Source organism: Pleurodeles waltl, chromosome 3_1 (assembly GCF_031143425.1).
Source record: "Pleurodeles waltl isolate 20211129_DDA chromosome 3_1, aPleWal1.hap1.20221129, whole genome shotgun sequence".
NCBI classification, from domain to species: Eukaryota; Metazoa; Chordata; class Amphibia; order Caudata; family Salamandridae; genus Pleurodeles; species Pleurodeles waltl.
Genome location: NC_090440.1, coordinates 1575452018 through 1575479781, shown reverse-complemented (window position 1 = coordinate 1575479781; position 27764 = coordinate 1575452018). Strand labels below are relative to the sequence as shown.

At 43.8% G+C, this 27764-nt stretch overlaps 1 protein-coding gene across 2 annotated transcripts in view; it reads left to right on the top strand.

Moving 5' to 3' along the window:
- Nucleotides 1-27764, top strand: part of GALNT13 (polypeptide N-acetylgalactosaminyltransferase 13) — a 1141430-nt gene that overhangs the window by 569230 nt on the left and 544436 nt on the right. For both annotated transcript variants that reach the window (XM_069225168.1, XM_069225167.1), the window contains exon 7: nucleotides 10761-10941. In XM_069225168.1, the coding sequence (XP_069081269.1) occupies nucleotides 10761-10941 (181 nt within the window). The remainder of the gene's footprint in view (nucleotides 1-10760; nucleotides 10942-27764) is intronic.

The window sequence follows — 27764 nt, the reverse complement described above, 5'->3', positions numbered from 1 at the left end:
TTATGTGATGGGTCAACTCCAGAGGCACCGTGTGTGGCTATTAGGTGAGCACCTGGAAGCAAGACAGTGGGAATGGTTGTCTGGGTCTGGGGTTATCCCTACAGGTTAGTGTGTGTCTAACTGTTGTCCCACGCCATTTGCAGGTAACTCTGGTTACCCCAACCTGTCATGGCTACTGACCCCAGTGAGGAATCCCAGGACATGGGCAGAGGAACGCTACCATGAGGCCCATGGGCGAACACGGCGGATAATCGAGCGGACCTTCGGCCTCCTGAAGGCCAGGTTCAGGTGCCTCCATATGACAGGTGGATCCCTTTTCTACTCACCAAAGAAGGTGTGCCAGATCATCGTGGCCTGCTGTATGCTTCACAACTTAGCTTTGCGACGACAGGTGCCCTTTCTGCAGGAGGATGGTCCAGATGGCGGTGTTGTTGCAGCTGTGGAGCCTGTGGACAGTGAAGACGAAGAAGCAGAAGAAGAAGACATGGACAACAGGGACTCAGTGATCCTGCAATATTTCCAGTGAGACACAGGTAAGAATACAAAACCTGCCTACTACATGTACTTTAACACTACTACCTCTCTACTGTCTGTCGTTTTCACCCAGTGTATGGTCACTGAGTTGTCACTTTCCCTTATGATTTCACAGATGTGGGTCCCACTGTGTGACATCTGCTTTGATTCCTCATGGACTAGAGCTGTGTGACATAGATATGTTGACATTACAATTGAAAGAGCTTTTTGCCACAGTAATTGCTAATACACTATTCCGAAATAACAGACTGACTCCAGATTGTTTTGTGCTTCAAGGGAGTTTATTTTAGTGATCAATATTGGAGGGGGTTGCAAAATGGTGAGGGGTGATGGTGGAGGAATGTCCATGGCAGAGTCCAGTCTATTAGTCTCACAGGTGCATCGCCCAAATGGGCATAGGAAGTGGAGCTGGGGCAGTTTAAGGATGGACAGGGTGACAAAGTGGGACAGAAGGATGACATTCAAGGTGGTCTCATTTCTTGGCGGGGGTCTTGGCATTGTTCTCTGTCTTTGTCCTGGATCTCAGGGACTGTTTGCGGGGTGGTTCTCCCTCTGCAGGGGGTGGGGTGCTGGTGTGGTGGTCCTGTGGCGGTGCCTCCTGTCCACTAGCGCCGGCGGAGGTGGTGGGCAGTTCATCATCCAGGCTAGTGTCAGGGGCCCCTTGTTGTGTCAAAGTGTCCCTCCTGGTGTTGAGTACTTCCTTCAGCACCCCTACGATGGTGCCCAGGGTGGAATTGATGGCTCTGAGTTCCTCCCTGAAGCCCAAATACTGTTCCTCCTGCAGGCACTGGGTCTCCTGAAACTTAGCCAGTACCGTTGCCATCGTCTCCTGGGAGTGGTGGTAGGCTCCCATGATGTTGGAGAGGGCCTTGTGGAGAGTGGGTTCCCTTGGCCTGTCCTCCCCCTGTCGCACAACAGCCCTCCCAGTTCCCCTGTGTTACTGGGCCTCCGTCCCCTGGACCGTGTGCCCACTGCCACTGCCCCCAGGTCCCTGTTGTTGTTGGCGTGGTGGGATAGCCTGGGTTCCCTGTAGTGGTGGACACACTGCTGATTGACGTGTCCTGAGGACAGAGGTATGGGCCCGCTGGGTGGGTGCTGTGCTGCTGTTTCCAGAGGGGGGAAGCTCTGTAGTGGCCTGTGACTGTGTGATGGGAACCGACTGTCCCGAGGTCCCCGATGGGCCGGGCTGGTCATCTAGATCCAGTTGGACAGAGGTGCTGTCATCACTGTGGGCCTCTTCTATTGGTGGTGTGGACATGTGTGGACCCTCCTGTCCAGTGACGTTGGGTAGGGGTCCTGCAGTGGTATAAAAGGATGTTCATTACATCTGTGTGTGCCATGGTGTGCAATGGGTGGGTGACCGTGTACCCCAGTGCTTGCATTCCTGTGTGGGACCTTGTGTGATGATGGTTTAGGGGGGTGTATGGGTTTGTGCAGTGGGCATGCTTTGGTGATGGGTTTCCATGCTTTGGTGTTGCATGCAGGGCTTGGTGTTGGGATGTGTGGTTTGTGATGTTGGGACATTTGTGAGGAGTTGTAGTGATGGGGGTGAGGGTATGTGATGGCATGCAGTTAGGGTGGGTGATTTAATAGTTAAGATTTGACTTACCAGACACCAACTAGTCCTGTGAGGCCCTCAGGATGCAGAATCGCCAAGCCCTCTCCTCCCATGTTGTTAGTTGTGGGGGAGGAGGTGGGGGTCCGCCGCCTGTCCACTGAACCGCAAGGTGGTGTCTTGAGACCACAGAATGCACCTTCCCCCGTAGGTCGTTCCACCTCTTCCTGATGTCATCCCGATTTCTTGGGTGCTGTCCCACTACGTTTACTCTGTCCACTATTCATCGCCATAGCTCCATCTTCCTTGCAGTGGAGGTGTGCTGCACCTGTGATGCGAATAGCTGTGGCTCTACCCAGACGATTTCCTCCATCATGACCCTGAGCTCATCCTCCGAGAACCTGGGGTGTCTTTGCCGTGCCATGGGGTGGTGTGGGTGATGTGTTGGGTGGTGTGTGTGGTGATAAGTGTGCTGATATGTAGTGGGGTGTTGTGTAAGATGCGTGGAAGTTATGTGGGTGATGGTGTTGTGTGCCTGTGGATGCTAGTATTGTTGATGGTGGTGTCTCTCTCTGTGCTTCTTTCTCATTTGTAGTCATAGCGGTTTGTGGGTGATATGGGTGTGTGTTTTATATTGTATTGGGTGTATGGGAGTGGTGTGTGTATGTGTATGTGTATCAGGTGTGTGTATTTCGAATTGTCCAATGTGGTTGTGTTTTGTATGTGTGTGTGTATTTTGAGCGCGGCGGTGTGTACCGCCAATGGAATACCGCGGTTGAAAGACCGCCGCGTGGATTCGTGTGTCGTGATAGTGTGGGCATATTTCTGTTGGCATGACGGTGGAGGTTTTGTTTTCGCCAGTTTATCACTGACCTTTGGTGTGGCGGACTTGTGTGGGTGTCTGAATATTGGCGGATTCCGTGCTGTGGGTCATAATGGCTGTGGCGGATTTCCACGGGCATGGCGGTGTGTTGGCGGTCTTCTGCACAGTGGTAAGTGGCTTTTACCGCCAATGTTGTAATGAGGGCATAGTCTCTTTTATGGAAGTGGAAAATCTTCAGTGGGATTAAGCTTCAGGCTGGTCTAATGAGGGCTACAGGAGGCCAGATACCCTTACAGAGAGGAGCTGCTGAGCAGGATTAACTACTGGAGAGAAGAACATAGTGGAAGCTAATCCAAACTCAGGCTGACCAGTGATGCACCTTGTGTGAATCAGCTAGTAGGTAGGTCTCAGTCTCCTCAGGATATTGAGAGAACTTTTTCAAATACATTTTTTTAAGTTGGAGGGCAAGGAGGACTTGCTCAGGCCTGGTCCAGGTGCAGGTTTAAAATGGTTGGTGCCCTTTATGTTCCTGAGGCTTTGATCAGGAGATAAGCCAACTACCCTTTGCAGTCACTCTGGTAGTCCTGCTTCCAAGCAGAAAAGCATGTTTCAAGCAGCAGGACAGTTCTCTGTGGGTACAAGACAGGCTTCAGACAGCACATCTGCGCAAGATCAGGGGAAACCCTATAACCCTAACCTGCCTAGGGTAAATACACAATCAAAACAGGGAAGAATGACAGGTAGGGACAAATTCAATCCTAAGTTGTAAGAACAGTCTTTAATTCTGTTACTTCTGGGTTTATTTATTTCTCATATTTATTTCAAAGATTTTTTAATGTAGCAAAAAGGATCTATGGTAAACAAAAATAAGATTTAGTACAAATCACATAAATAAGTATGAACAAAAATGTTACTCACAATACATACATAATCGACCACATATAAGATTTAACAATAAAAACCATCCTAAGATGGTGCCCTGCGCATTTAAATAGTGGTCACTATAGTGTCACTCCACATGTGATCCACTGCTCTTTGCTCAGTTACTGGGCTTTTCGTACACTTGACTATCAACGTGTTGTGTATTTCTTTCACACAAGCGTGATATCGTGCATCCCAAATCTTTACAATCTAGTCCATTATTTGACAAGCCCAATACACCTGCAATACAATGAAGTCAACGCGTTTCGGCCTACTGACTTAGGGCCTCATCAGGACTGGAAAAGGGCAAAAGTGGTTCTTAGTTGCAGGAAAAAAATGGAGGAAACACATCCTGTATATCCTCATTGAGAAATTAAAGGGGTGAACCAAGTTGCTTATATTTGTGAATTCGAAGTCAAACGTTACGACTCGTCTCGGCACCTTAGCGGGGTTCCAATGTTGCTGACACTGCAGAGAGACTTGTTCAGAGCGCGTCTTCCGTATACGCGTTGTTGCTAAGCGACGTCTCTTAGCAACAACGCGTATACGGAAGACGCGCTCTGAACGAGTCTCGCTGCAGTGTCAGCAACATTGAAACGCGCTGGACTCAATAAGACGTTTTATTCCCCCGCTAAGGTGCCGAGACGAGTCGTAACGTTTGACTTCGAATTAACAAATATGAGCAACTTGGTTCACCGCTTTAATTTCTCGACGAGGATATACAGGATGTTTTTCCTCCGGTTTTTTCCTACAACTAAGAACCACTTTTGCCCTTTTCCAGTCCTGATGAGGCCCTAAGTCAGTAGGCCGAAACGCGTTGACTTCATTGTATTGCAGGTGTATTGGGCTTGTCAAATAATGGACTAGATTGTAAAGATTTGGGATGCACGATATCACGCTTGTGTGAAAGAAATACACAACACGTTGATAGTCAAGTGTACGAAAAGCCCAGTACCTGAGCAAAGAGCAGTGGATCACATGTGGAGTGACACTATAGTGACCACTATTTAAATGCGCAGGGCACCATCTTAGGATGGTTTTTATTGTTAAATCTTATATGTGGTCGATTATGTATCTATTGTGAGTAACATTTTTGTTTATACTTATTTATGTGATTTGTACTAAATCTTATTTTTGTTTACCATAGATCCTTTTTGCTACATTAAAAAAACTTTGAAATAAATATGAGAAAGAAATAAACCCAGAAGTAACAGAATTAAAGACTGTTCTTACAATTTAGGATTGAATTTGTCCCTACCTGTCATTCTTCCCTGTTTTGATTCAGACAGCACAGCAGTCATCTTGGGTGAGCAAGACAGTCATCTTAAGTACACAGAAGCCCACATTCAGCAAGACAACCATCTGAGAGTCCTCTGCAGGTCCGTAAGTGAACTTAAGAGTGGGTCTGAGGGCCCTAGTTTTATGCTCATTTCCAGCTTTGAAGTGGAAGAAACTTCCGGAGGTTCCCCCTAAAGCAATGTCAAAAATGCCTTGTCTCCCTTCCCTGGCTCCACTGAGTCTGAGGTCAAAAAAGGCTAGAGTGAAGTTCTTTGTGTGTGTGTTGAGGCCTTCTTCTTTGAAATGTAAATGGGGCTAAATGTGTCTGTTCCTCATCTTGCTAAGATGTCCCATTCTGTTAACAATCTTCTTAATGTGTGGCTGTTTGGGGGAAATGTGCATATGTGCAAAGGCCAACTTCCACTCACACTTAGCCATGTGTCCCAGGAATAGGCTGCAGGCACCAAATGGTTTGGATAAGTAAATGCCAGCTTTCTAAAGTGTCATTTTCAGAACTGTGACTTAAAATCCAATTTCACCATTAAAGAGGATTTTAAATTACAGTTCTTTAGACACCAAACATGAAATCTGCTCCTACTCCCAAACTAATGTTACCACTTAATAAATGTAATAAGGTGACCCATTGCTATCCTATCGAAGTGGTAGGCCTCACAGCAGTGACAAACAAATGTATGAGTCTTTCACTACCAGGATATGCCCAACCTTTTGAATAGAATGCACCCTGCCCAATTGGCTGTTTAAGGCCTACTTTCGAGGTGACTTAAATGTAATAAAAAGGGAGTTTTAGGCTAATCAAGGGGTTTATATTGCCAAGTAGAACTGACCATTTAAAACTGATTAGAGGCTGCATTGGGAGGCCGGAGACATTGTTTAAGGGGCTACTTAGGAAGGTGGCCCAATATGTGTTGCAGGCCAACTAGTTGAACTGTAATTTACAAGCCCTGGGCATATGATATATCACTTCACTAGGGACATATAAGTAAATTAACTGTGCCAATCAGGTGTAAGCCGATTTTACCATGTTTTATGAAGTGAGTACAAGCACTTTAGCCCTGGTTAGAAATGGTAACATGCACAGAGTCCTAAGACAACAGAAACAACTTCAGCAAAACAGGTGGCAGGTCTAATATTTGCTGTTCTGCGGCCAAAAGGATGACCAACTTTATGTGATCTGAATGAGAGACCAATGGAAGACGGAATGACTGAACAATATCAACTAGCTGAGGAACATAAATGTTGAACAGTGTTGGGCTTAATGAAGATCCTTCAGGTACTCCACACATAAGAGACAAGGAGTCTGGATAGGAAGATTTATCATAAATCTAAAAGCAGAAGGATGCAAGCCATTTCCGGGCTTTCTGAGTTCACCCACAAAACATGTAACCTCTCATGCAACATTGTGTGAGATACTGTGTGAAAAGTAGCACTGATATATACCAAGATCAAAGCTGCTGTACACCCTAGATCCAAAGTCATTTTGAGGTTATTGACCTCTGGGAAGGGGGCTGATTCAGTATTGTGGCCTGGCCAGAAGCCTGTTTGAGAAGAGAGAAGATCATTCTTCTCCAAAAATTCAGACAATTGTTGGTTAACATGTTTCTCTTCAATCTTCCTCAAAACAGGAAGTAGGGAAATTGGTCTATAATTTTCCAGTTGTGGAGGATCTAAGGAAGGTTTTTTTCAACAGAAATATAAGCACTGCTTTGGTCCCGACTTTAGGTACCACACCACTCATAAGGGACTGATTCAAAATCTCATCTAGAATAGGATAGATAATATCTGCTGTTTGTTTTTAAATGTTCTGGGTGCAGTGGAGAACCAAATTTTACTGTATTCACTAGGGCACCATTGTTTTTTCTCTCCTAAAGAAGAAAGGAGAAAGGCAAAAAGACTGAAATATTTTAATTAGAAGCTTCATATTGAATACATATTACATCTAAAGCAGAAACTGTTCCCTGGAGAAGGAAGGATGTGAAAATATCTGATATTTTCTTTAAAAATAAATTGGCTAAATGATTGCATTAGACAGCCAATAGCATCACTACCGGATTCTTCCCAGCTGGATCAGTCATTGGCTCAATTGGTGTAAATACTTCTTTGGCAGCATTAACAATTTTCTGAGCAAAGGACACAACTTGAGTTCTTCTTACAGAGTAGTGGTAATTCTCCATTGCTTTCATATAGTGTCTATTACTAGATTCATCATATGTCTTTTTCCACTTTCTTTCTAGTATTTTGTAGTTTTTGTTTAACTCTTGCAACTGAGAATTTAACCAAGGTGCCATCTCCTTGGACCTGGTGCTTGTACGTTTCCTTAATGGCACAGTTTAATCTGATGACGTGGTAATCCTATCTCAAAGACTCTGATCTGCATTTAAAATGTTACCAGTCACCTCTGGTTTGGAACTCAAAAGCAGATGCTTAAATTCTGTAGAATCTAATCTTGACCACCATTGTTCTGTACTTGAACCCTTAGCTGGAGAGCTAAGCATGTTTTGGGCTTGTAATAGAATTCAGACAACAACGTGGCAAGACCACATCACCGGAAAAGGGGTATAACTATCATACAATGTAATCTGGGGAGCACTGGGTCAAGGAGATTAAGTTTCTTATATGTAGGCCAATTGACCAATTGCGCAAGTTGAATTGCAACCAAATGGTGTAGTAAGTTAGTTGCTTCATTGCAATGAATATCATCAAAAATGATGCCTAAGTCACCCAGGAGTGTAAAATGAGCACCTGTACGCCCCTGAATGGCTATTACCTCTGGTAAAACTTATAGAAACTGTGTAGAGTGGCCAGAGGGCCTATAAAGAAAAGCTCCCAAAAGTAGAAAGGGATCCAAAATCTAATGGAAATAATACACTTTCGCAATATGGTAGCTGAAACAACGAAATTGCACAACAGTTAGCACTATTGTAAGCTACAGCAATGCCCTTACCATTTTTTCCCTGGCAGTCACATCTAGCAATATTATAGCTTAACTTTGGTGAAGCCAGGTCTCTATCAGGAGCACCAAGTCAGGTTATTTATTCTCGATAAAGGTAAACCGGTCTAATTTTTGTGGAGCTAAAGATCTACAATATATCAAAAAGAGATGCCACATTACCCTATTTGTGCTGCCATTTGCAGTGTAGAAGGGGGCTAGTAAATATGCACAGTTTTCACAGAAATAATATAGAACACATACAATTAAAATAAACAACTAAAACTGCAAGTGCCTAGCACCTTTTGGGACAGACTACTCACCACAAATGTTATTCTGGTTTGCAGGCTCAAAATGATAGAAATTACATTAACATTGGTCCCTGCCAACCTTCTTATACTACAGAGAAACCGTTTTTGTTACCAGAAGACCTTACAGACCTAACCCAGCCAAATTAATGACAGTTACTTTAGCGAGAGAAAGCATTCCTAGAAAGAACTACAGAAATACTCTTCAAAGGCTAAAGTAATTGTGCTGGTGTTTCAGTTGCAGTGATTTACTTTCACTGAGGCTTTACTCTGTGCTCACGAATATTTTGATGCAGCTCTTCCGATGTTACAAAACTAACCCAGAGGAGCCTTCCTTCCAGATAACAAGAACCCACTCTTTATTTGGCAAACAGAACTGCCGATTGTGGGTGTTCTGGTGATTTCTTGTGAAGGGGTGTCACCAGTCCCTGGGGCATGGGCACAATTAATGGACTGCATGTGTGCAGAAACCCCCAGGCTGAGAAATTAGAGACTGAGACTTGCAAGGATGCCTGTTTACCCTTGATGTCCATTAGATGTAAGAGAGGTAGGGTGACCTCTATCTTGAAATCCATTAGTCATGGTCATAAGTTTCTGGTGTCTGGACAGTGGTCCCACAGCAGACACCGGGGTGAATAGGAGTAAACTGGAAACTACTCAGGTTACTGTCTGTGAGTTGAAATCAACTGGAACTGCCTAGCCTTAAACAACATCTCGAACAGTTCTTGAATCAACCTCTTGTACCTAACGCGATAGTGGGGAAGACTACGGGATAGAGTTGGTATTTCATCAAGACTCCTACCATAAGAAGAGATGCAGATACAGGTTCCTCGCAGAAATGGGGAGTTTCAGGGATGAAGATGTTACATCTTCCTAAGTAAAGTGACATGTCCTGTTTTGCACTCATTGTTTTCTTTGTGTTGCTTCCAGGGTAACTTGTTGGACTGCCATCAAGTAACAGGGTAGTTGTAGTCCAGTGGCTGTTCCACACAGGTCCTTGCAGTCAGTTTGACCCTTCTTTTCTCTGTAGGCTGGTCAATACTGGTAGACAGTCTCATCTCCCACAGACAGGCAGGTCTTCCTCTCCCCACAGGTCAGCAGCAACAAAGGTTCCTCAGTGGTCCCAGCTTTGTGCTCAGCCTCGTAGGAGAATTATCCACCTATGGAGGAAAAGTGGATCTTCAGTTATCTTCTTCTCTCCTCCTTGGGAACTGGCTCACAACTCTCTCTTCTTTAGAGAGTCAAATGCCAAAAACTTTACATTTTAAGGGCCTAGTACTTACCCTTCAAGATGCCAATGCTAAGACACTTGTGCAAACTGTTACTTTCAAATTATACATGGCTCCATCGAAACCTGAAAGGCCATGTCCTTCTCAGGATCATCTCAAGTTCAGGTTATGTACCACAGTTGACCTTCCTCAGCTATTCTAAGCTGGCTCAGGCGACCTGGGTATTCTTTCTTCTCTTGTTCTGACAGACCTTTTTAGGAGAACAGCACTGCTTTCCAAAGCGATGCTACTCAGTCCAACAACATTTCAGGGATAGAAGGTATCTGCATGCGCGACCACTTCTAGCCTCTCATGCTTCTTGGCACTGTATGAAGAGTCTCCGCCATCCACACCCGACACAAAACACTACATAAAGCCAAAGTGTACTGAAGCACTTTCTATCATCCATATAACAGCATCAAATTCTTAAAGGTTCTATCTTGCACTCCACTCCGCTTTAAAAAAAATCACTTGGAAAAAACCACAGTAAGCGCACACCTCTCGTCCTCTCGCACAACAACGAAAACATTATGAAAAATTAGTTTTGGGCTTCGCGATGTTCTCATTATAAAATATAGAACTGCTTTGGATTTAAAGTCATTGTAAACAAAGTACGATCTAGAAACAGTAAAAGAGTGAGACCAGCGAAATCGATACCCTGAACCCAAGAAAAACTTTAAATCAAATCTGACATGGGACGCCATTTCATTTAATATTTGCAAATGAACGTTTCTGTGTCTTTTGGGTTTTTCCTGCTTCCTCAGCTGGATAGCAACATTGTCTTTGGAGACACTCTCTTTGCATTTATATCTCAGGTGTGCGTTATGGACAACCTGGAGAGTGTCGAATATATTAGCTCCTTGCTTATCTTTTGTACTTCCTGGGCCAAGCAGGCTGGTTCTGACCCTGGGGCATTTTGCATAGAATCAGACTGTTCTCTCGCACCTCGCCATGGCTCAGCTTTCATAAGGACTATGACACATTTGTTTATATAGTTTATATGGAAAATATATGCTGGGTACTGGCTAAAAGAAAAATAAACGGTCTTATCATTTTGTATCAGTTTGTACTTCATTCAGCGACAACACATGTATTTTCTTTAAAACTTCTCTTGTGTTTTTTACAGATCTGGCAGTGTGGTGGATCTTTAGAAATTGTCACGTGTTCCCACGTTGGCCATGTTTTTCGCAAAGCGACACCTTATACTTTTCCTGGAGGAACCGGCCATGTGATCAACAAGAACAACAGGCGACTGGCAGAAGTATGGATGGACGAATTTAAAGATTTCTTCTATATCATATCGCCAGGTTGGGAAAACAAATCAGCATTTGTATATCGTTTTTTTGTAAAGGACCGTACCGTGGGCACGGTGCCTTACAGATCATGTAAAAGATAAGACGACGGCCAGTAGGTTCAAATGTTGGTGTTGCTATTAATAAGGCATTTAAAGAGCAGGATAGTTCGCGCTCTTTTATGCATTCACCCTTTAAAATGTTTAATTAACCAATAGCACTATATCGAGATGTGGGTGTCAGACTATATCAAAATGTAGATGGGCACACATTAGTTCCTTAACCTCTTCCTTATCGCAGTACTTATGGTGTTAGGAGAGGCTCACCCTGCGAATGTCGGCTTCCCATACTTTAGACCAAAAAGGTCACTTTTTCGGACCCCTTTGCCTAGGTCAGACACCCAGACTCTGACGGCTTTGGAGCCTTTTCGGACAATGGGAAAACCTTTGATGGGCTCGTGCTGCCATATTTGCTTCTTGTCTCAGTGTGGGATGCAGCATTGTGGGCCCATCTGTAATAACATTAAAAAAAATATATCAGATGTTTCCTTCGTCATATGCATTCTGTAATGCTTGACAAATGTATAATAGGAGGCCCAGTAGCTGCCTTGCAAATTTCTTGAATGGAAACTCTACCCACCCCAGCCCATGAAGAGGAAACAGATCTAGTAGATTGACCTTGGATCTTAGAAGGTGGAAGATCCCCAACAGACTTGCAGGCCTGGGAAATTGCCTCCTTAATCCACCTACTTAAGGTAGATGAAGACACCTTCTGCTCTGTTTCACATTCCTAAAAAAAACAAAAAGTGCCTTTGAGTGTCAAAACTCACTAGTGCATTCCAAATTACACAAGAGAGCTCTTCTCACATCAAGTGAGGAATGATACTGCTTATGATCATCCTTCCAAAGTACCAGCAAAACAATCTTCTATTCTAGATGAAACTTAGGTCCAGATTTAAGAGGGCCTAGCGCCATTCTAACAACACATTAGCATAACTTTTGTTATGCTAATCTGGAGTTAGTTGGGCAAAAACGCAGCGCCATATATTATAAAGTGGTGCGATGCATGCATTGCACCACTTCATAACCCTTTGCCCTACTTTATGCCTGCGCCAGACATAATAGATGCAAAGGGGCATTCCCTGATTGATCTAAGAGATTTCTTTGCATCATTGTTTTCGATACGTTTAATGCCTGCTCTGAGTACTCATAATAACACAGTGAAAACACCACAAATAGACTCCATACCAATTTAGAAAAATAGCTAATATTTATCTGAGTCAAACAAGACCAAAATGACAAAAATGCAACATACACAGGTCAAGATATGAATTTTTAAAGTTTAAATTAAAATACATCGCTTAGAAGACAATAGCTCCAACTGGAGTATCTGGTCGTGCTGGACCTGGGCAAGTCCAAAAGTTCAGTCTGACCATAATGGGGCACTGGAGTCATGCAGACCTATTGACAGTACCTTTGTTGTGTCAATACTCAGTGACGATGTGTTGATCCAGAGGAGGGGATGCGCCGCTTGCTGACTGGGCAACGTCATTGATACTTCGATGTCCAGAAGCGATGAGTACTGGTTTCCATGCATGAGTGCTCATTCAGCCAAGCCAAGGCTGCATTGTAAGTCAGGGTTGTTGCATCACACCCTCGGTGAGCAGCGTCCCCGCTTCCGTGCAGGCAATGGCAAAGCAGCATTCCTGCATCGGTTCCAAGTGATGTCCCAGTGTTGTTGGTATCAGTTATTGTGTTGCAGCACCACACTCACCTCCAACGATCCAGGACTGAATTTGGCACCAATTAGCAGAGCGGGACTCACAGCAGGTGCTGGTAGCAGGATGCAAGTGATTTCTTTGATAACCCTGTGACTTCATAAACAGGAGGCAAGCTCAGTCAGGATCTTGGAGAACTTTAGATTGCAGGATGTAGAGCGGTAGATCCAGTCCTCTCACTCCCAGGCAAGAAGTAGTAGACAGCAGGCCAACCCAGCAGAGCATACAGCAAAGTGGCAGTCCCTCCTGACAGCACAGCGGTCCTTTTTCCTGGTAGAATGCCCTCAGTCCAGAAGAGTTCTGAGTATATGATGTCAGAGGCCCAGTACTTATACCCAAAATGGCCTTTGATGTAGGGGCAACTTCAAAAGAATTCTCTGAAGTGCAGAAGAATCCCTTTCAACCCAGCTCTGGCTCCAGACGATGAGTAGGGGGTAATTAGCCCTTTGTGTGAGGGCAGGACACACAACCTATTTAGGTGTAAGTGTGAACTGCCTCTCCCTACCCAGGACGACTATCAGTATGCCGATGAATGCAGATGTATCTCCTGTCACACCTGGCCCTTCCTGTTTGTGCCTGCCTGGAGGGAATGCACAAATGTAGCTGTCACCTAAACCCACACCTGTATTTAGAGACAGGCTAAGTCATAGAATGGTTAAAGTAAGAAAATGCCAACTTTGTAAAAGTGTCATTTTCAGACCTGTATTTTAAAAACCACCTTCACCAAAAGATGTATTTTTAGATTGCAAGTTCAGAGACACCACATTCCATATTTCTGTCTTTTCCCACTTAGAAATTACACTTAAAAGATGTTTTAAGCCAACCTTAATGCTAGCTTATGGGAGAGATAGCCCTTGCAATAGTGAACAACAAATTTAAGAGTTTTTCACTAGCTGGGTATGTTAAAATTAAAAGTGCATGTCCAACTTTTTAAATACACTGCACCCTGCACTTGGGGCTAACTAGGGCCAACCTTAGGAGTTACTTACATATAATAAAAGAAAGGTTTGGGCCTGGCAAGAGGGTATACTTGCCAGGTCGGAAATTGCAGTTTAATCTTCACACACAGACTGCAGTGGGGGGCCTGAGACATGTTTGAAATGCTACAGTAGTGTGCGACGCAATCAGTGCTGCAGACCCACTAGTAGCATTTGATTTACAGGCCCTGGGCACAACTAGTGCACTATACTGGGGACTTATCAGTAAATCATGTATGCCAATCATTGTGAAGTGAATATTGCCATCTTTTAGACAGAGAGCACATGCACTTTAACACTGGTCAGCAGTGAAAAAGTGCACAGAGTCCTAAAGGCTGGAAAAATGAATTTCAGCACACAGTCAAATCAGAAGGTCAGAAAGCGAAACGTCCGGGGGAAATCACTCCAAAAGTTGCCAGGTATAACAGTCCATCTGAAAATGCATTTCTACTTGAATGTAGACATTCCTTAAAGATAGTAAATGGGTTTCACCAAAGAATAAATTTGAGTTGCTAGCCAATGCAGGTGTAGGCACTTCATCTCACCCTGTAGATTCAGATAGCACCGAACCACTTGATTGTCCGTGCGGATAACCAGACTCTGCCCTTCCAACTGAGACTGAAAAACTTTCAGGGTCATTTACTACCTCATCAACCGCCTGCTTGATAAGGCTGTACAAATCTACCATAGAAATTTGGAGGTTATCATCTACCTCCAAGGACTTGATCTTATTGAACTTCTCAACCCCCTTCTCAAACCAGAACCCACTGTTTACAAGGGAGCACAAAGTTCATCTAAGCTTAAAACTTTTATATATATATAATGATTGCTTAGCAACGAAGTTTCATTGAAAGTGATGCTGGGTTGTTAAAAAAAAAACAGCAAAAAAAACAACCTGCAGCCTTTTCTGCTGTTAGTGCGCACCTGCGCACATTGCATGTGTCATGCAATCACTTAGCGGTTTCTGAACCGACCCACCAATGCCACCTTGCATTGTGCTCCCCATCCCTACCTCGCACATGGACAGGGAGTGTGTCAGTGGGTGGTGCAATACTTGCACTGCTCCTCAATCACTGCAATAAGTAAACATCAAAGTAATTTTAATAATCACATTTCTCAGCAAAAGAGATACATAGCCTTACCTGTTAATGACAGAGAAAAACACACGACGTGTGAAGATTGTGGGGTGCCTAAGACTGTGATGCTCCCAGAGCTAGAAAGTGCACTTGTGTAGTGATAGGCCTGTGGTGGGTGGGGCTGCCTCGTGTGGATTATGACTGGGACGAAAGAGGCCAATGGGGTGTGGGTAAGGTACATTATTTCTATGATAAGCATGTGTTAAAGAAAGCACTAGCTTGGGTAACGCCCATACTCAAATCCTGTAGTCAAAGGACCCGATAGCGAAATTATTGTGTGCACCAGTAGACAACAGACTATATTATCAGACCTCCTGCTATACTAGTAATAAACTTGCTTTTGGCTATAATGGAAATCATAAGACCCACTATCATGTTTACTAGCTGCAAAACCAATGAGGCTCCACATGCTCCTGCTGTTATTTCAAATATATTGTAATTATTAGTTATTTTTTTACATTTCATATTCAGCCCTCGAACCCAAGGGAGCAGCCAGAACATTACAATTCCCCCTACTTAAACTATATCTCTGCTCACACCAAGCACATGAGGCAATCAAACTATACCCTCTTTATGAGAGTTAGCTTCACCCTTTAATCATCCATCCATCATTATATACATCCATCCTTTCATGCATTTGCCCACCAGTATGTCCACATATCCATCTATCCATACTTTCATCTATACATCCTTTCACTTTTTCCCATCTTTGCATTCCTCGTCCTTCTACTCATTCCCCCTGTAACCTATCAGTCCTTCTGCTCTTCAGTCCATCTTGTCACACGTCCATTCATCAATCTTTTTACCCTTCCATCCTACCTTTCACCTTTTTCCTTATTTCCTATTACCTTTCCTTCTGTTCCCGTTCTTTCTTTCTTACATCTATTTAATCATCTTTCGACTTTCTACTTTATTTTTTTTGTTTTTAAACTTTTCTCATGCTTACCTATTTGTCCTTCAGTGTTTGACAGTATTTTCATGATTTCATCCTTTTTCTCTCTGTCTTTTGGATGTCGGATCTCCTGCCCCAACCTTCTGCCATTTATTGTCTAACAGTGTTATTTGTGAGCACTTCGGCCCATATTTATACTTTATTTGCGCCGCTTTTTGACGTAAAAGCGGTGCAAGCTTACACTTTTGCATCAAAAAGCGGCTATTTTGTAAGTTTGTGCCGCTTTTGCGTCAACAAGCAGCACAAATGCGGTGCTAAAAAAGTATAAATATGGGCCTTTGTGTCAGAACTGCAGGCAGAAGAGGACTCCAAACAACGGATTAATATTTACTGTGACCCATTTCACCAACCCATGGCACACAGTGGCAGCCCCCTACCCCCTTAAACTGCTTACATGAGGGGGTTTCTACGCCCCTGCTAAAAGTTTATCTGCGTTCATGACGTAGATATTTGTTTCCATGGGTTAAAACGTCACCGGCAACATATACGTGGCTGCACAGGTTATTTTGGTTTTATAAAGTTTTACTGCCACCATGTATGAAACCCTACTCATGCATACGATATTGTAAAATACTTATAATGATTTATATAAAGTAAAACATAATTCACAACATTGTATCCTTCCGGTTTACTCATAATAATGTCTAACATCAGTCCTTTAACTAGGAAATTTGGGAGACCACTTATAGTTAAATTTCGTCGTTATTGTCGTTACATAGGAGTCTGAGTGATGCCACAGGGAGGCTGAATCAACTGTGATTGTTAATGTAATCCCAATATCTCTTGCTAGGTTTTGGTGCTTTTTGGCCAATGCATTGTTAAAGAGTCTCCTCAGGAGTAGGAAAAGGCGGAGAAGCAAATCCTGCATACAAAAAGTGTACTTGTGGTTAGAAATAAAATCAGTAATTTGAAGGGTGACAGTGATCATTGTGGTGAAAAAAGGCGATGACCGTAGAGAAAAAGGTGATCCATACCTTCTAATTGAGGTGGACCCACCGGGGGTGGGGGTTTTAAGTTCTGAATTACATTTCGATGGGAGTGACTGTTTCTGCTGAGAGGGCAGAGAAAATGCAATCAAAAATGAGGCAAAGTACAAATGGTATAGCGCAGAATTGCAGAGTATCAAGCTTTTGAGTTATGTCAGTATATTCAAAGGTGTCCAATCATTGGACTACCGTACACTTTGCAGGACCCTTAGCTGTTCAAAATATCTCGCCTTTTACAGGCGTGTATTTTTTTTGACTGGGTATCTCGACTCATTCCTGCTCTTCTTGTGATGCAGCTATGTCCTTCAATTATGAGAATGATCGTCATATTAAATGACAGACCTTGCAATTAAAAGCAGGAATATGAAGCATTATCTTTTCTGGATTTTGCTTGTGATATTTGTACCGTTTTGACAATTATTGATGTGTACTTTGATCTTTTTCTTGTTTGATCAAATGTACCTCTTCTTTTGGATGGGGAAGGTTTTCAGAGGTAATTTTCAATGCTTACCAATGGGCCTGGTTACTTCTAATCTCTAGGAACTAATCGCATGCGGTGATTACCACATGTGGTATTTACTGCATTCAGTGATCTTGATATATACATTTGGGGGTAGTTTTTACGTGCAGTGAATAGCAAATGGATAAACTTCCCAGGGGTTAGTTTCACATGTGGCCTAACACAACAGAAATAGCCAGTTATCTGCATAAAGGGGCTGGTTAGGGTATGTGACATCTGTAAAACTCCATCAGAATGGGTACGGCACTCTATCCCATCATATCAATAGTCTTTAAACAAAGACAGTGTAAATGACACAATTATTGTTGATAAGTATACAGCATTTTATGGACAGGTCAATTTACCAACATGGAACATTTACGATGGTGATTGATTATTATTCTTATTTGAGTTTTCATATTTTCCTGGACATCATTATTTTCACACGTTAGAAAGTTGCAATGTTTTCAGGTCTGATCAGGTTACATAGTTAATTAAAAATTCTCAGCCAACAGCTTTTACACCCTCAGGAAATACCTGGGCCTTTTCCAAGGCGTAATTTGCTCACTGTCACAAATCGATGGAGAAGTAGTTCCAAACTGGGGAAGAGCATGCAGTGGCAAAAGTATCCCTTCCAGTCATGAGGAAAAAGTAGTAGATTTGTGGTCAGACGTCAGAGTCCCGGGCTAGGGGACCAATTCTGACAGGAGGTGCCCTAGGAAGGCATAACTCAAGCCAACACACAGGTACCCCACATATATTTAGTCATATATTTTGATGAATTGCTTTTAGCCTGAGACAATTGATTTTTGTTGTGTAGCCCTTTAGAGTTTTCTTTGTTTCAAAATGAGTCCCCCAATGTTTAGATTGCCACAGTTAAGATTCTGTTAAAATTACCACAACTTCCCCTACACTTGTCTTGTTTCTCAAGGGTCACAGCCAAAAGCACAATTTTATTTTCTTCTGGAAATGTTTTATCTTGCTCTGTGCGTTCCTTTTTTAAGTTCATGTTTGGCCAGTTTTTCAAAAGTCTTCCTTTTCATTTGATCAGAACATAAGTCTTTAAACTTAATGCATCGTTAAAGTTCAGACATTGTTTTTAATCTCGAGATTTTTCTGTATAACATTACATTAATAGTAAATGTTACACCAACCAGGAGTCTTCCTCAGGAGATGTAAAAAGTACATAATTTTTGATAAATATAATCATATAACTGCCGAAAAAGGAACAAAATATGCAAACTATTAAATTCCAAGTAATGAGTACAAATAGTGTATAGCAAAGCGCATGATTACCCAGTCTACCTGAAACGATGGCAGGGTGGGCTCCATGTTCCCTAACTAAATTAGCAACCCCTCCCCCTCATTACAGACTTCCTTCTATCCACAACAGTATCTGCTACACTTTCTCTTGTGTTAACTGCATTCAACTGCCTACCTTCAATCCATTCCTGCTTATATAAGAGCCTTTCGCCGTAGTCCGAAGTACATTGTTTTTATTCACTTTTTTATTATTTTCTGGCGCGCCTTTCGGGAATTTAAATCAACAGTATATTAACTATAAGCTTTCTTTGCAAATTGTTTTTGCTTTTCTAAAAAGTCTATTTTAAATGCAGCTTCGTAACGACACCGAAAAGCATGTCTTGAATTTTGCAGTAAAAGAGAATGAAGAGTTAGTTTGGATGGTAGGACAGATTGTTGAAACAGATGTGAAAATAAAATTGTGGACATAGATGGGGAAATCGAAAAGATTACATGCATACGTCTTTTAAACCTCTAAATAGATACGGCGCTGTCAAAAGTATCCTTCTGAAAACCTAGTAAAGACATCCTGACCTCTGTCAAAACGGAAGATAGCGTTGCTTCAAACCAACCAAGGTGTTATAAGTGAGAGCAGGCCGTGTTGAAATGCGTCAGCCGCAACATTTAATGTCAATAGCATGAATCTCTGACTAAAAAAACCCGAATGGTCCGCAACAGTTATACGAAGAACTACGATAAAACGATTAAGATAACCAAAAAGTCAGGTCTTGTGCATAGGGTGACCACCTGGGATTGAGGCAAATTCTGGACAGGACTGTAAAAAATTCAGGACAAAGGGTCAAAATTCAGGACAAAAATTCAGGACAAAGGGTCAAAATTCAGGACAAAAATTCAAGAACAAACGTCAGTTTTACAGACACATGCAAGAGAGGCCATGCCTCACTATGTCAGTGCATTTATTTACTCTTTTTTAACATAGCACTATTTATTCACTGTTGTCTTTTTGTGATTGCCTCCTGGTATGCTACATTCAGGTGTCACATTACGTCCTTGTTCAGTAGTAAATTAATGTCCTTTCAGTACTGTGGAAAGCCCATCCCCCCTACCCAAATCTACCCGATCTTTCTTGAAGAGAAAGTAACAGAAACATTTTGATTATGTTTCTGAACATTTTAAAACCCCTGGCAAACAGTATGGGAAACATTAAGGTAATTAACCTTATGCGTATTTAAACAATTTGAACAAAAACATCTGGCTTACCCCAACCGCCCATTGACTTTCAACCTAACTTTTTTTTTAAAGGCTGGGCAGATGGTGTGGACGACAGTCTCACACCTAATGTCAGGATGAGAGGCACCCATAACTTGTTTGTAGTCTCACTGCACTAGAGTGTATGTCTGGGACTCTACATTTATCTCAGAAGTGGGAGCCTGGACTACAAATCGGAGATAATAAGAGAGGAGGATGAAATTGAGATAAAATGGGAGATCCTCAGCAAGTAATTCAAAGCGTTGTTGCTAATAACTGGATAAATAAAGAAGAGAAGAACAAGGTGGGACAATTCCTAAAATAAGACAAGATGGGTCCACCAAGACTATTCAAAGTTATTGGGTACCTGGGGAGTTGTCTCTGCACACAGGAGCGAAACAGAAGAGGCACTGTCAAGTGGTCGAACAAGCAACACCCATCCACCTTGGCAAACTCTTCTGGTGCAATGGTCCGCTGTTAGTGCTTGTGAAGGATGAGCAGGGGGCAGACCCCTTGCAAGGTTGTACAAGGCAATTGCCTGCTTTGTCCATGTCTTTAAATGGTTTTGAAATTGAGAAAAAGCCAAACTAGAGATTTGGGTTATCCTTTAGTGTCAAGTACACATAGAATCTTCAAAATATTTGGGATGTAAATTTTACAAACAAAATGTACAAATTTAAAAATGTAATTAGTGTTTCTTAAACATATGACACTGTTTCCCCCCTTATATACAATTAGATCTCAGATTGAACTAGGAACCAGTTACCTTTTCGATATCTAGTGATTAAGATCTACCATTCTTACACTGATTTCCAGGATGAAAATCTCGGCAGAGCGAGTGGTCCCTCCAAGCCCAGTTTGCTTTTTGGTCTTCTCTTCTGCTTTCTTTAGTGGGCCATGTGGCACTAGCGAAGATGGTGTGCTACCCCAATGACAGCATTATTTTGCAAACCTTCCCCTGCTCGTCCTTCATTCCTTCTTCAGACAGGCCATTGGCCATCTGATTTGGTTGCTGCGGTGCCATCGGGTAGCTCTTTCCACTCTAAAGTTACCTGTGACTGCGGGTGGATTAGGTCTTCTGGACTTAGAATGCTATTATTCAGCTGCACAGGTCCAATGGGTGGCTCGCTGGCTTTCTGCCCACATCCCTGCATTAGATGGGGTGTACCAGTAAATACTTTTAAGGAAGGCTTAATACACTGCTCATTGTTTCCTACTGACCATTCCATGGATCACCATCTGGGGTTATCATGCACAGCTTTCTCTTGCCCTGCCAGAACCTGTAAACTCACTGACCCGAAGAAACCCTATGCTCCTGCACTACCTTTGCTAAGCCTTCCCACCTGCACACTGCACTGGTCGCCACTGTACTCTTCACCACTCTGCTCTGTACTAGTGCATTCTGCACAATAAACTCTATTCTACTGCACTCTATGCCACTCTACCCTGCCCAATGCCACTCTATGCAACTGCACTCTACACCAGTGCACTCTAAACAACTGCACTGTGTGCCACTGCCCTTTACTCTGAACCACTGTACTCTATGCCACTGTTCTCTGTACCACTCTACACCACTGCACTGACACTCTACTCTGCAACTCTGCACTCTACACCACTCTACTCTATGCCACTGAACACTAGGCACTATACTCTACTCTACACCACTCTACAATACTCCTCTCTGCACCACTCTACACCACTGCACTCTATGCCACATGAGTCTACTCTGCACTCTGACACTGCACCACTCTGCATTACTGCAGTCTCTGCTACTCCACTGCACTCTATGTAACTCTACCCCATGCCACTCTATGCCACTGCACTCTGCGCCAATGTACTCTAAACAACTGCACTGTACTCCACTGCCCTCTACTCTGTACCACTGACTCTACGCCACTCTGTGCCACTCTACATCACTGCACTGACACTCTACTCTACAGCGTTGCACTCTCCACCACTGTACTATACAGCAATCTACTATGTACTACTGCACTCTATGCCACTGCACTCTATGCCACTGCACTCTGCATCACTCCACTCTACTCTGCACCACTCTACACTACGCCACTGCACTCCCTGCAACGCAAGTCTACTCTGCAATCTATGCCACTGTACCACTCTACACTACTGCTCTCTCTGCCACTCTATTGTATGCCACTCTACTCCACTGCACTCTACTCTGTCCCACGCCACTCCATGCCACTGCACTCTAAACCACTGCACTCTACGCTAACGCTCTCTAAACAACTGCACTGTACCCCACTGCACTGTACTTTGCACCACTGGGCTCTACGCCACTGCTCCTATGCCACTCTACTCCACTCCACACAACTATGCCACTAACCTTAAGCCATGCTGAACAGCAGCTACTCTGGTGTATAACATGGCAAATGGCTAAAACACATTAGCAAAGACAATAACTCTTTCGTAGACGAGACCTGTTGGCTTTGCCAATGTTTGTTAGTACTATGAGGTACAGAGGTCGCTGAAAGAACTGTGAAAAATACAATTACATCATAATAAAAGCTGCTACAAAATGCGCAAATACATTTCGGTTAAATAAAAAAAAGCGCTTCTCAAATACAGATTTGAATAATATACAGTTTATACCTAGTACTAAAAAAATGTTATAACACTCCATTAAAACCACACACTCCACAGCTCACCTTGGAACACCATTACAATACCTCTCTAAAAGAAATATCTTTGCCACCAGAAAACTTCAAGTGACTCCTTTTAGCAAAGTCAATGCAGGTTTACAAGCCCCTTTGTATTTGCAGATTTACCAGTTGCGCACATTTGCATGTCTTTAGGGAAGGAGACCCCTGGCAAGAAGGTCTGATTCTTATCTGTCTGCCCCTCCCTCAGAGCACAGGAGACTCCCAGCTGGGGAAACTGATTGGCCCTTAATTTCACTCTACCTTCCCTTGTCCATTTGGTGAAAGGCTAAAATTACGGACAAATGCCGTCCGTTAAGCCTTTCATCACGGACAACGGACGGCAGGGCAAAATTACGGACAGTCCGTGAAATTTACGGATGGGTGGTCACCCTACTTGTGCAACGCATCCATGAGGGACGAACCAGCGCTTAATTTGTAAAAAAAAAAAAAAAAAAAAGGAGAGCATCGCTGGCTAAGGTCTGTGTGGGCCAAGGAGCAGGCCTGGAATCACGGACGGGTGAGCTGGAGCCTTGCATTGGCGATCCACTGGGTGGAGATGCTTGCTGTGTGAAGATACAGACTTGCGGTAGCTCACACTGATATCCATGCAAGCGGAGTGATTCCAGTGAAAGCGAGCATGTTTGAAGTTGCAAAGAGCCTAAAAGCATGATTGTAAGAGCTCAGGAGTCACACCAAGGGCCCAGGATCTGAGAGGCACCTCATGGAGGCCAAGAACCCATTGAAGACAGGTACAGGAGCTGTGGGGAGCTTGTTATGTCCCTGAGGCTCAGATCAGGAGGCCATCAGACTAGCCCTTTGTGTTACTTTGGGGTCCTGGGTTCAAGATCCACACGCAGATCCAGTTCTTCTTCTTCCCAAGGCAAGAGGGCAGCAGGTCAGCACAGCAAGGCAGCAGCCCCTTCAGAGTAGCAGTCCATCAGAGTGGCATTCCTTTCAGCAGCACAGCAGTCCTTTTTCCTGTAAGAGTATCCATAGATCTGCAGAGTGCACTGAAGTGATGGTGTCTGAGGTCCATCTTTTATACACTGGTGATTTGGTTCTGGAAGGGGGAGAAGGTTCTAGACAGTGTATTTGTAGTGCAAAGAACCCCATGTCTCCCCTGCCCTAGCTCCAAGCTGGTTGAAGTGACAATGCAGGGTTGTTAAGCCCATTGTATGGAGACAGGACATGGTCTATTCTGGTGTAAGTGATGCTGGTCCCAGCTTCTCCTGCCCATCCTGCCAGTGATGACCCCTTAAGTCACACCTAAGCTCCCATTGCATGAGGCTGTCTAGGAGGAACACACAAAACACAACTGCCAACTATTCCAGTCATATGACCCAGCAGGCTACAGGCACCAGCTTTCTAAAAGTGTCATTTTTAAGTTAGGATTTTTAATTAGGAATCCAGAGACACCAAACTTGAAGAGGTTCCCTCATCCCATTTGGAAATTACACTTATAAAATGTAATAAGGCAACTCCGATGGTATCCTATAGGAGAAGTAGGGCTTGCAGTAGTGAAAAACTAATTTAAGAGTTTTTCACTACCAGGAGATGAAAAACTTAAGAGCAAATGTACAACGTTTTAAATTGAATGCATCCTGCCCTTGGGGCTGTGTAGGGTCAACCTTAGGGGGACAAATGTATTAAAAAAGAAAGGTTTGGGCCTGGCGAAAGGTTTATTTTGCCAGGTTGAAATGGCAGTTTAAAGCTGCAAACACAGTCTCTGCAATGACAGGCCTGAGATATGTTTAGAGGGCTACTTAAGTGGATGGTACAATCAGTACTGCTAGCCCACTAGTAGCATTTAATTTACATGCCCTGGGCACATGCAATGCACTTCACTGGAATCCTTTAGGTAAATGAAATATGCCAATAGGCAGATAAGACAATATTACGATGTTTTGAAAAGTGAGCACATACACTAGAGCACTGGTTTGCAGTATCAAAATGCTCAGAGTCCTAATGCAAAAAAAAAAGATCCAGCAAAATGGAGGAGAGGGAAAAGTTTTTGGGGGAAGACAGCCCTAGGGCTGACACGTCTAACATGAGATCTGCAGTAACTGATTCAAAGGTTTGTTTCTAAGAAGTAAACAAATAAGTAAGGATAGAACAAGGTGCGACGATTTCTAAACTCAGATAACATAGGCCAGTATGACATATTGCATATCTGGAGAGTAGTCTCAGAAAAGAGGACAGAAACATGATGCACTGTCAAGTGATTGATCAAGCAGCACCTCTTTCCCCCACCCAGGTAAAATCTGCTGGTGCAATGGTCCTTATGTCGTGCTTGTGGAAGGCGGACATGGGACGGGCCCCTTTGAAGGTTGGGCCCCGGGCAATTGCTCACTCTGTCTGTGACTTAAAATGCCTCTGCAGTTGTGCAGAGGCAGTAGTACCAAGTGCCAAGGAACATGCTTAAATGCTGAGGAACATGCAGAATCTCCAAAATATTTGGGTTGTACATTACACAACAAATAAAATGTAAGAGCATGATAAAGACTTTAAAATTTAGAAAATATTTCTTTAACATATGAATCCTGTTTGGTGCTGCAGGGAATAGTGACTTGTGTTGTTTCAGTGCTAGAGGATCCCTTCCTGTCACAAAAAGCACTGTCAATGTGTAAGTCATTATTTTAAACTTGCATTACACACAATACAAACTAAGCCACCACAAAATGCACAAATACATTTAAGTTAAAGATGAAATAGTGCTTTCAAAGTATAGATCAGATTGTACCTAGTGCAAACATTTTTTAGAACTGTCCATGAAAAACATGCTCTCCATGGGGTTCTAGAGAGCCAGCTGCATGATGGCCAAACTCTACCTCTGCTGGCCTCAGCCTGTTTATCCATCACCCATCCTCTAGTCGAGGCAGTCCTGGGATTTTTGGAGCTACATGTGTAGTATGGAACTCCCCCACACCCTTCTATCTGCTTCATTTACCCTGCGACGTAGTATTCGGTGTGCAAAAACCCCCGCCCCTGTTTGTGGGGTAATTGCGTCCTGGAAGTGTGTGGCACAGCCCTTGAGAATGTGCTAGGGGCCACTGTAACGTTTCCTACTCCCTTGCGCGCACAGATGTGTGTGACAAATAACGCACGCCGGCATAAGATGAACAGATTGTTCATAGACATAAGCACATTCACAGATGGAGCTAAGTGCACACCACAAGCTATATTCTTAGGCAAAGGGCCGCATATAGAGAACACATGAAATGCTTACCACTAGAACAACCCAGCTTTGTAACACTTGCACATTTCCTGGCCTTGGTCACACCCAAAACGCTGGTTGTGTCGTTGGACATATCTGTAAAACAAGAAGCTCCTGTATATGCAGGCAGCTCCAAAAATAAACAGGCAACGGCACTGTATAGAGTGATATCAGACGAGAACTGGTAGTATTTCTGCTCTCAGGCAGCAAAGCTCTCGTCAAGCAGCAAATTTCATGTGATTCATTTTCGTTATTTGCATATATTGTACTATAGTCCACTGAGTCTCTGTAAAATGGGGCTAAGCAGGCATTCAGAGTGTTTTTGGTGTGGGCCTCTGATGCGGATTTTGAGCATCTCGTATGGTAATGTCCCCATGTTTATGGGTACTGGACTAAGGTTAGTGTTACTCTGTCACAAATGGTGGAGAAGACATCGGCTAATGCCTTTGCTGGGATGGGTGCATGAGTTCCGCAATAGACAGTTGGTGACACTTCCACTGTTACTGGCTGTTGGACCTGGCCCTTTTACATGGTCATTCCCCAGACTTTTTGCTTTTTGCCTCCTTATTTATCTGACCTTTGTTGGCTGACGTTTTGACTCTGAGCACTTTTTCACTGCTAACCAGTGCTAAAGTGCATGTGCTCCCCCTTACAAAATTGGTATGATTGGATTATACCTAATTGGCATATTAAATTTACCTATAAGTCCCTTGTAAAGTGGTATCCCTATACCCGGGGCCTGTAAATTAAATGCTACTAGTGGGCCTGCAGCGCTGCTTGCACCACCCACTGAAGTAGCATGTCAAACCTTTCTTGCCACAGGGACCTGGCATCTAAGTTTACTTGCCAGACCCAGAACTCCCCTTTTACTACATGTAAGTCACCCCTAAGGTACGCCCTAGCTAGCCCTTTGGGCAGGGTGCCATGTATGTAGAAGTCAGGACTTGTGCCATGTTGCGTGGCCTGTCCTGGTAGTGACAAACAGCCTAACTTGGTGTCTCACTGCTGTGAGTGCTGCCTCCTCATAGGAGTGCATTGGAAATGCCCTGACTTATGTGTAAGGGGTGTTGTCTGATTTATGAGGGGTAGCTTAGGCATGTTTGGTATGGTTGTGATAGTGGTGAGAAATGCTGCTTACTGGTATAGGTGTATTTTTTATTACTATCACAGAAATGCCACTTCTAGAAAGTGTGCATTTATCTGTGCTTATGACTTTGGTGTTTTGCAGCTTGCCTCCAATCCACGTCTGGGCAGACTGACAGTTGGGGCTTTGTGCATACTTCTCAGACATCCTGAACACAGGGAGGGTGGAGGTGTTACAGAGGTGCATCTACATATTGTAAAGCCTTCCTGGGCTGAGAGAAGGGAGAGGCGGGGAACACCTGCATTTGTAAAGGCTGTGCCTTGGCCTCACATAATAGGGTCGTTTACTCCCCACTGATGTTTGGAGCCTGTGCTGGAGGAGAAAAAGGGCACTCCCAGAACCAGTTGTAACTGGTTGGAACACCCTCTCCTGGCCATTGAAAAACACACTGTAACCCTAGTATAAGTAAAGGGGAATGTTCCCCACAGTTTAGACATCTTTTGGACATTCTTGGGATTCCAGCAACCTTACCTGGAGCTGGACGCAGGACGCTGTTGAAAGGACTCACCAGGACCACCTTGGACTGGTTCTCCAGCCCTGCAACCCCCTTCTTCATCTGTTGTCTCCAGAGGCAGGGTGTTGTGGCCCCTGACCTCTGTAAACTCTCTACAGCACGAGGAGTATGGCTCTGTCTGACTAAAGCGGTGGGGACGCAATCCTGTGTGACTTGTTGGCGCTTTTTAAAGCGCTCCCTGGCTGCCAGAAATCACCGCCGCAGCCCCGGGTCACCGTGAGGCCCCTTCGCACTGTTCATGAAGCACCCTCTGTGCCCACATCACCACCGCGCCTGGGGCCAAAACACAAGGCATTTGCGCTTTTTAAAGTGCCCTTTTGAGGTCCCCAAAGTCACTGCCACAGCCCGGGTGTCTGCTGTGCCCAAAGCGCAAGGATCGCGCTCTTTCTGGTGCCCCCGGGGCACGAGAAGAAACAAAGCCGGAGCAAACGTGCTCCTTTGGTGCCCCCGGGGCACGGTCCGCTCTTG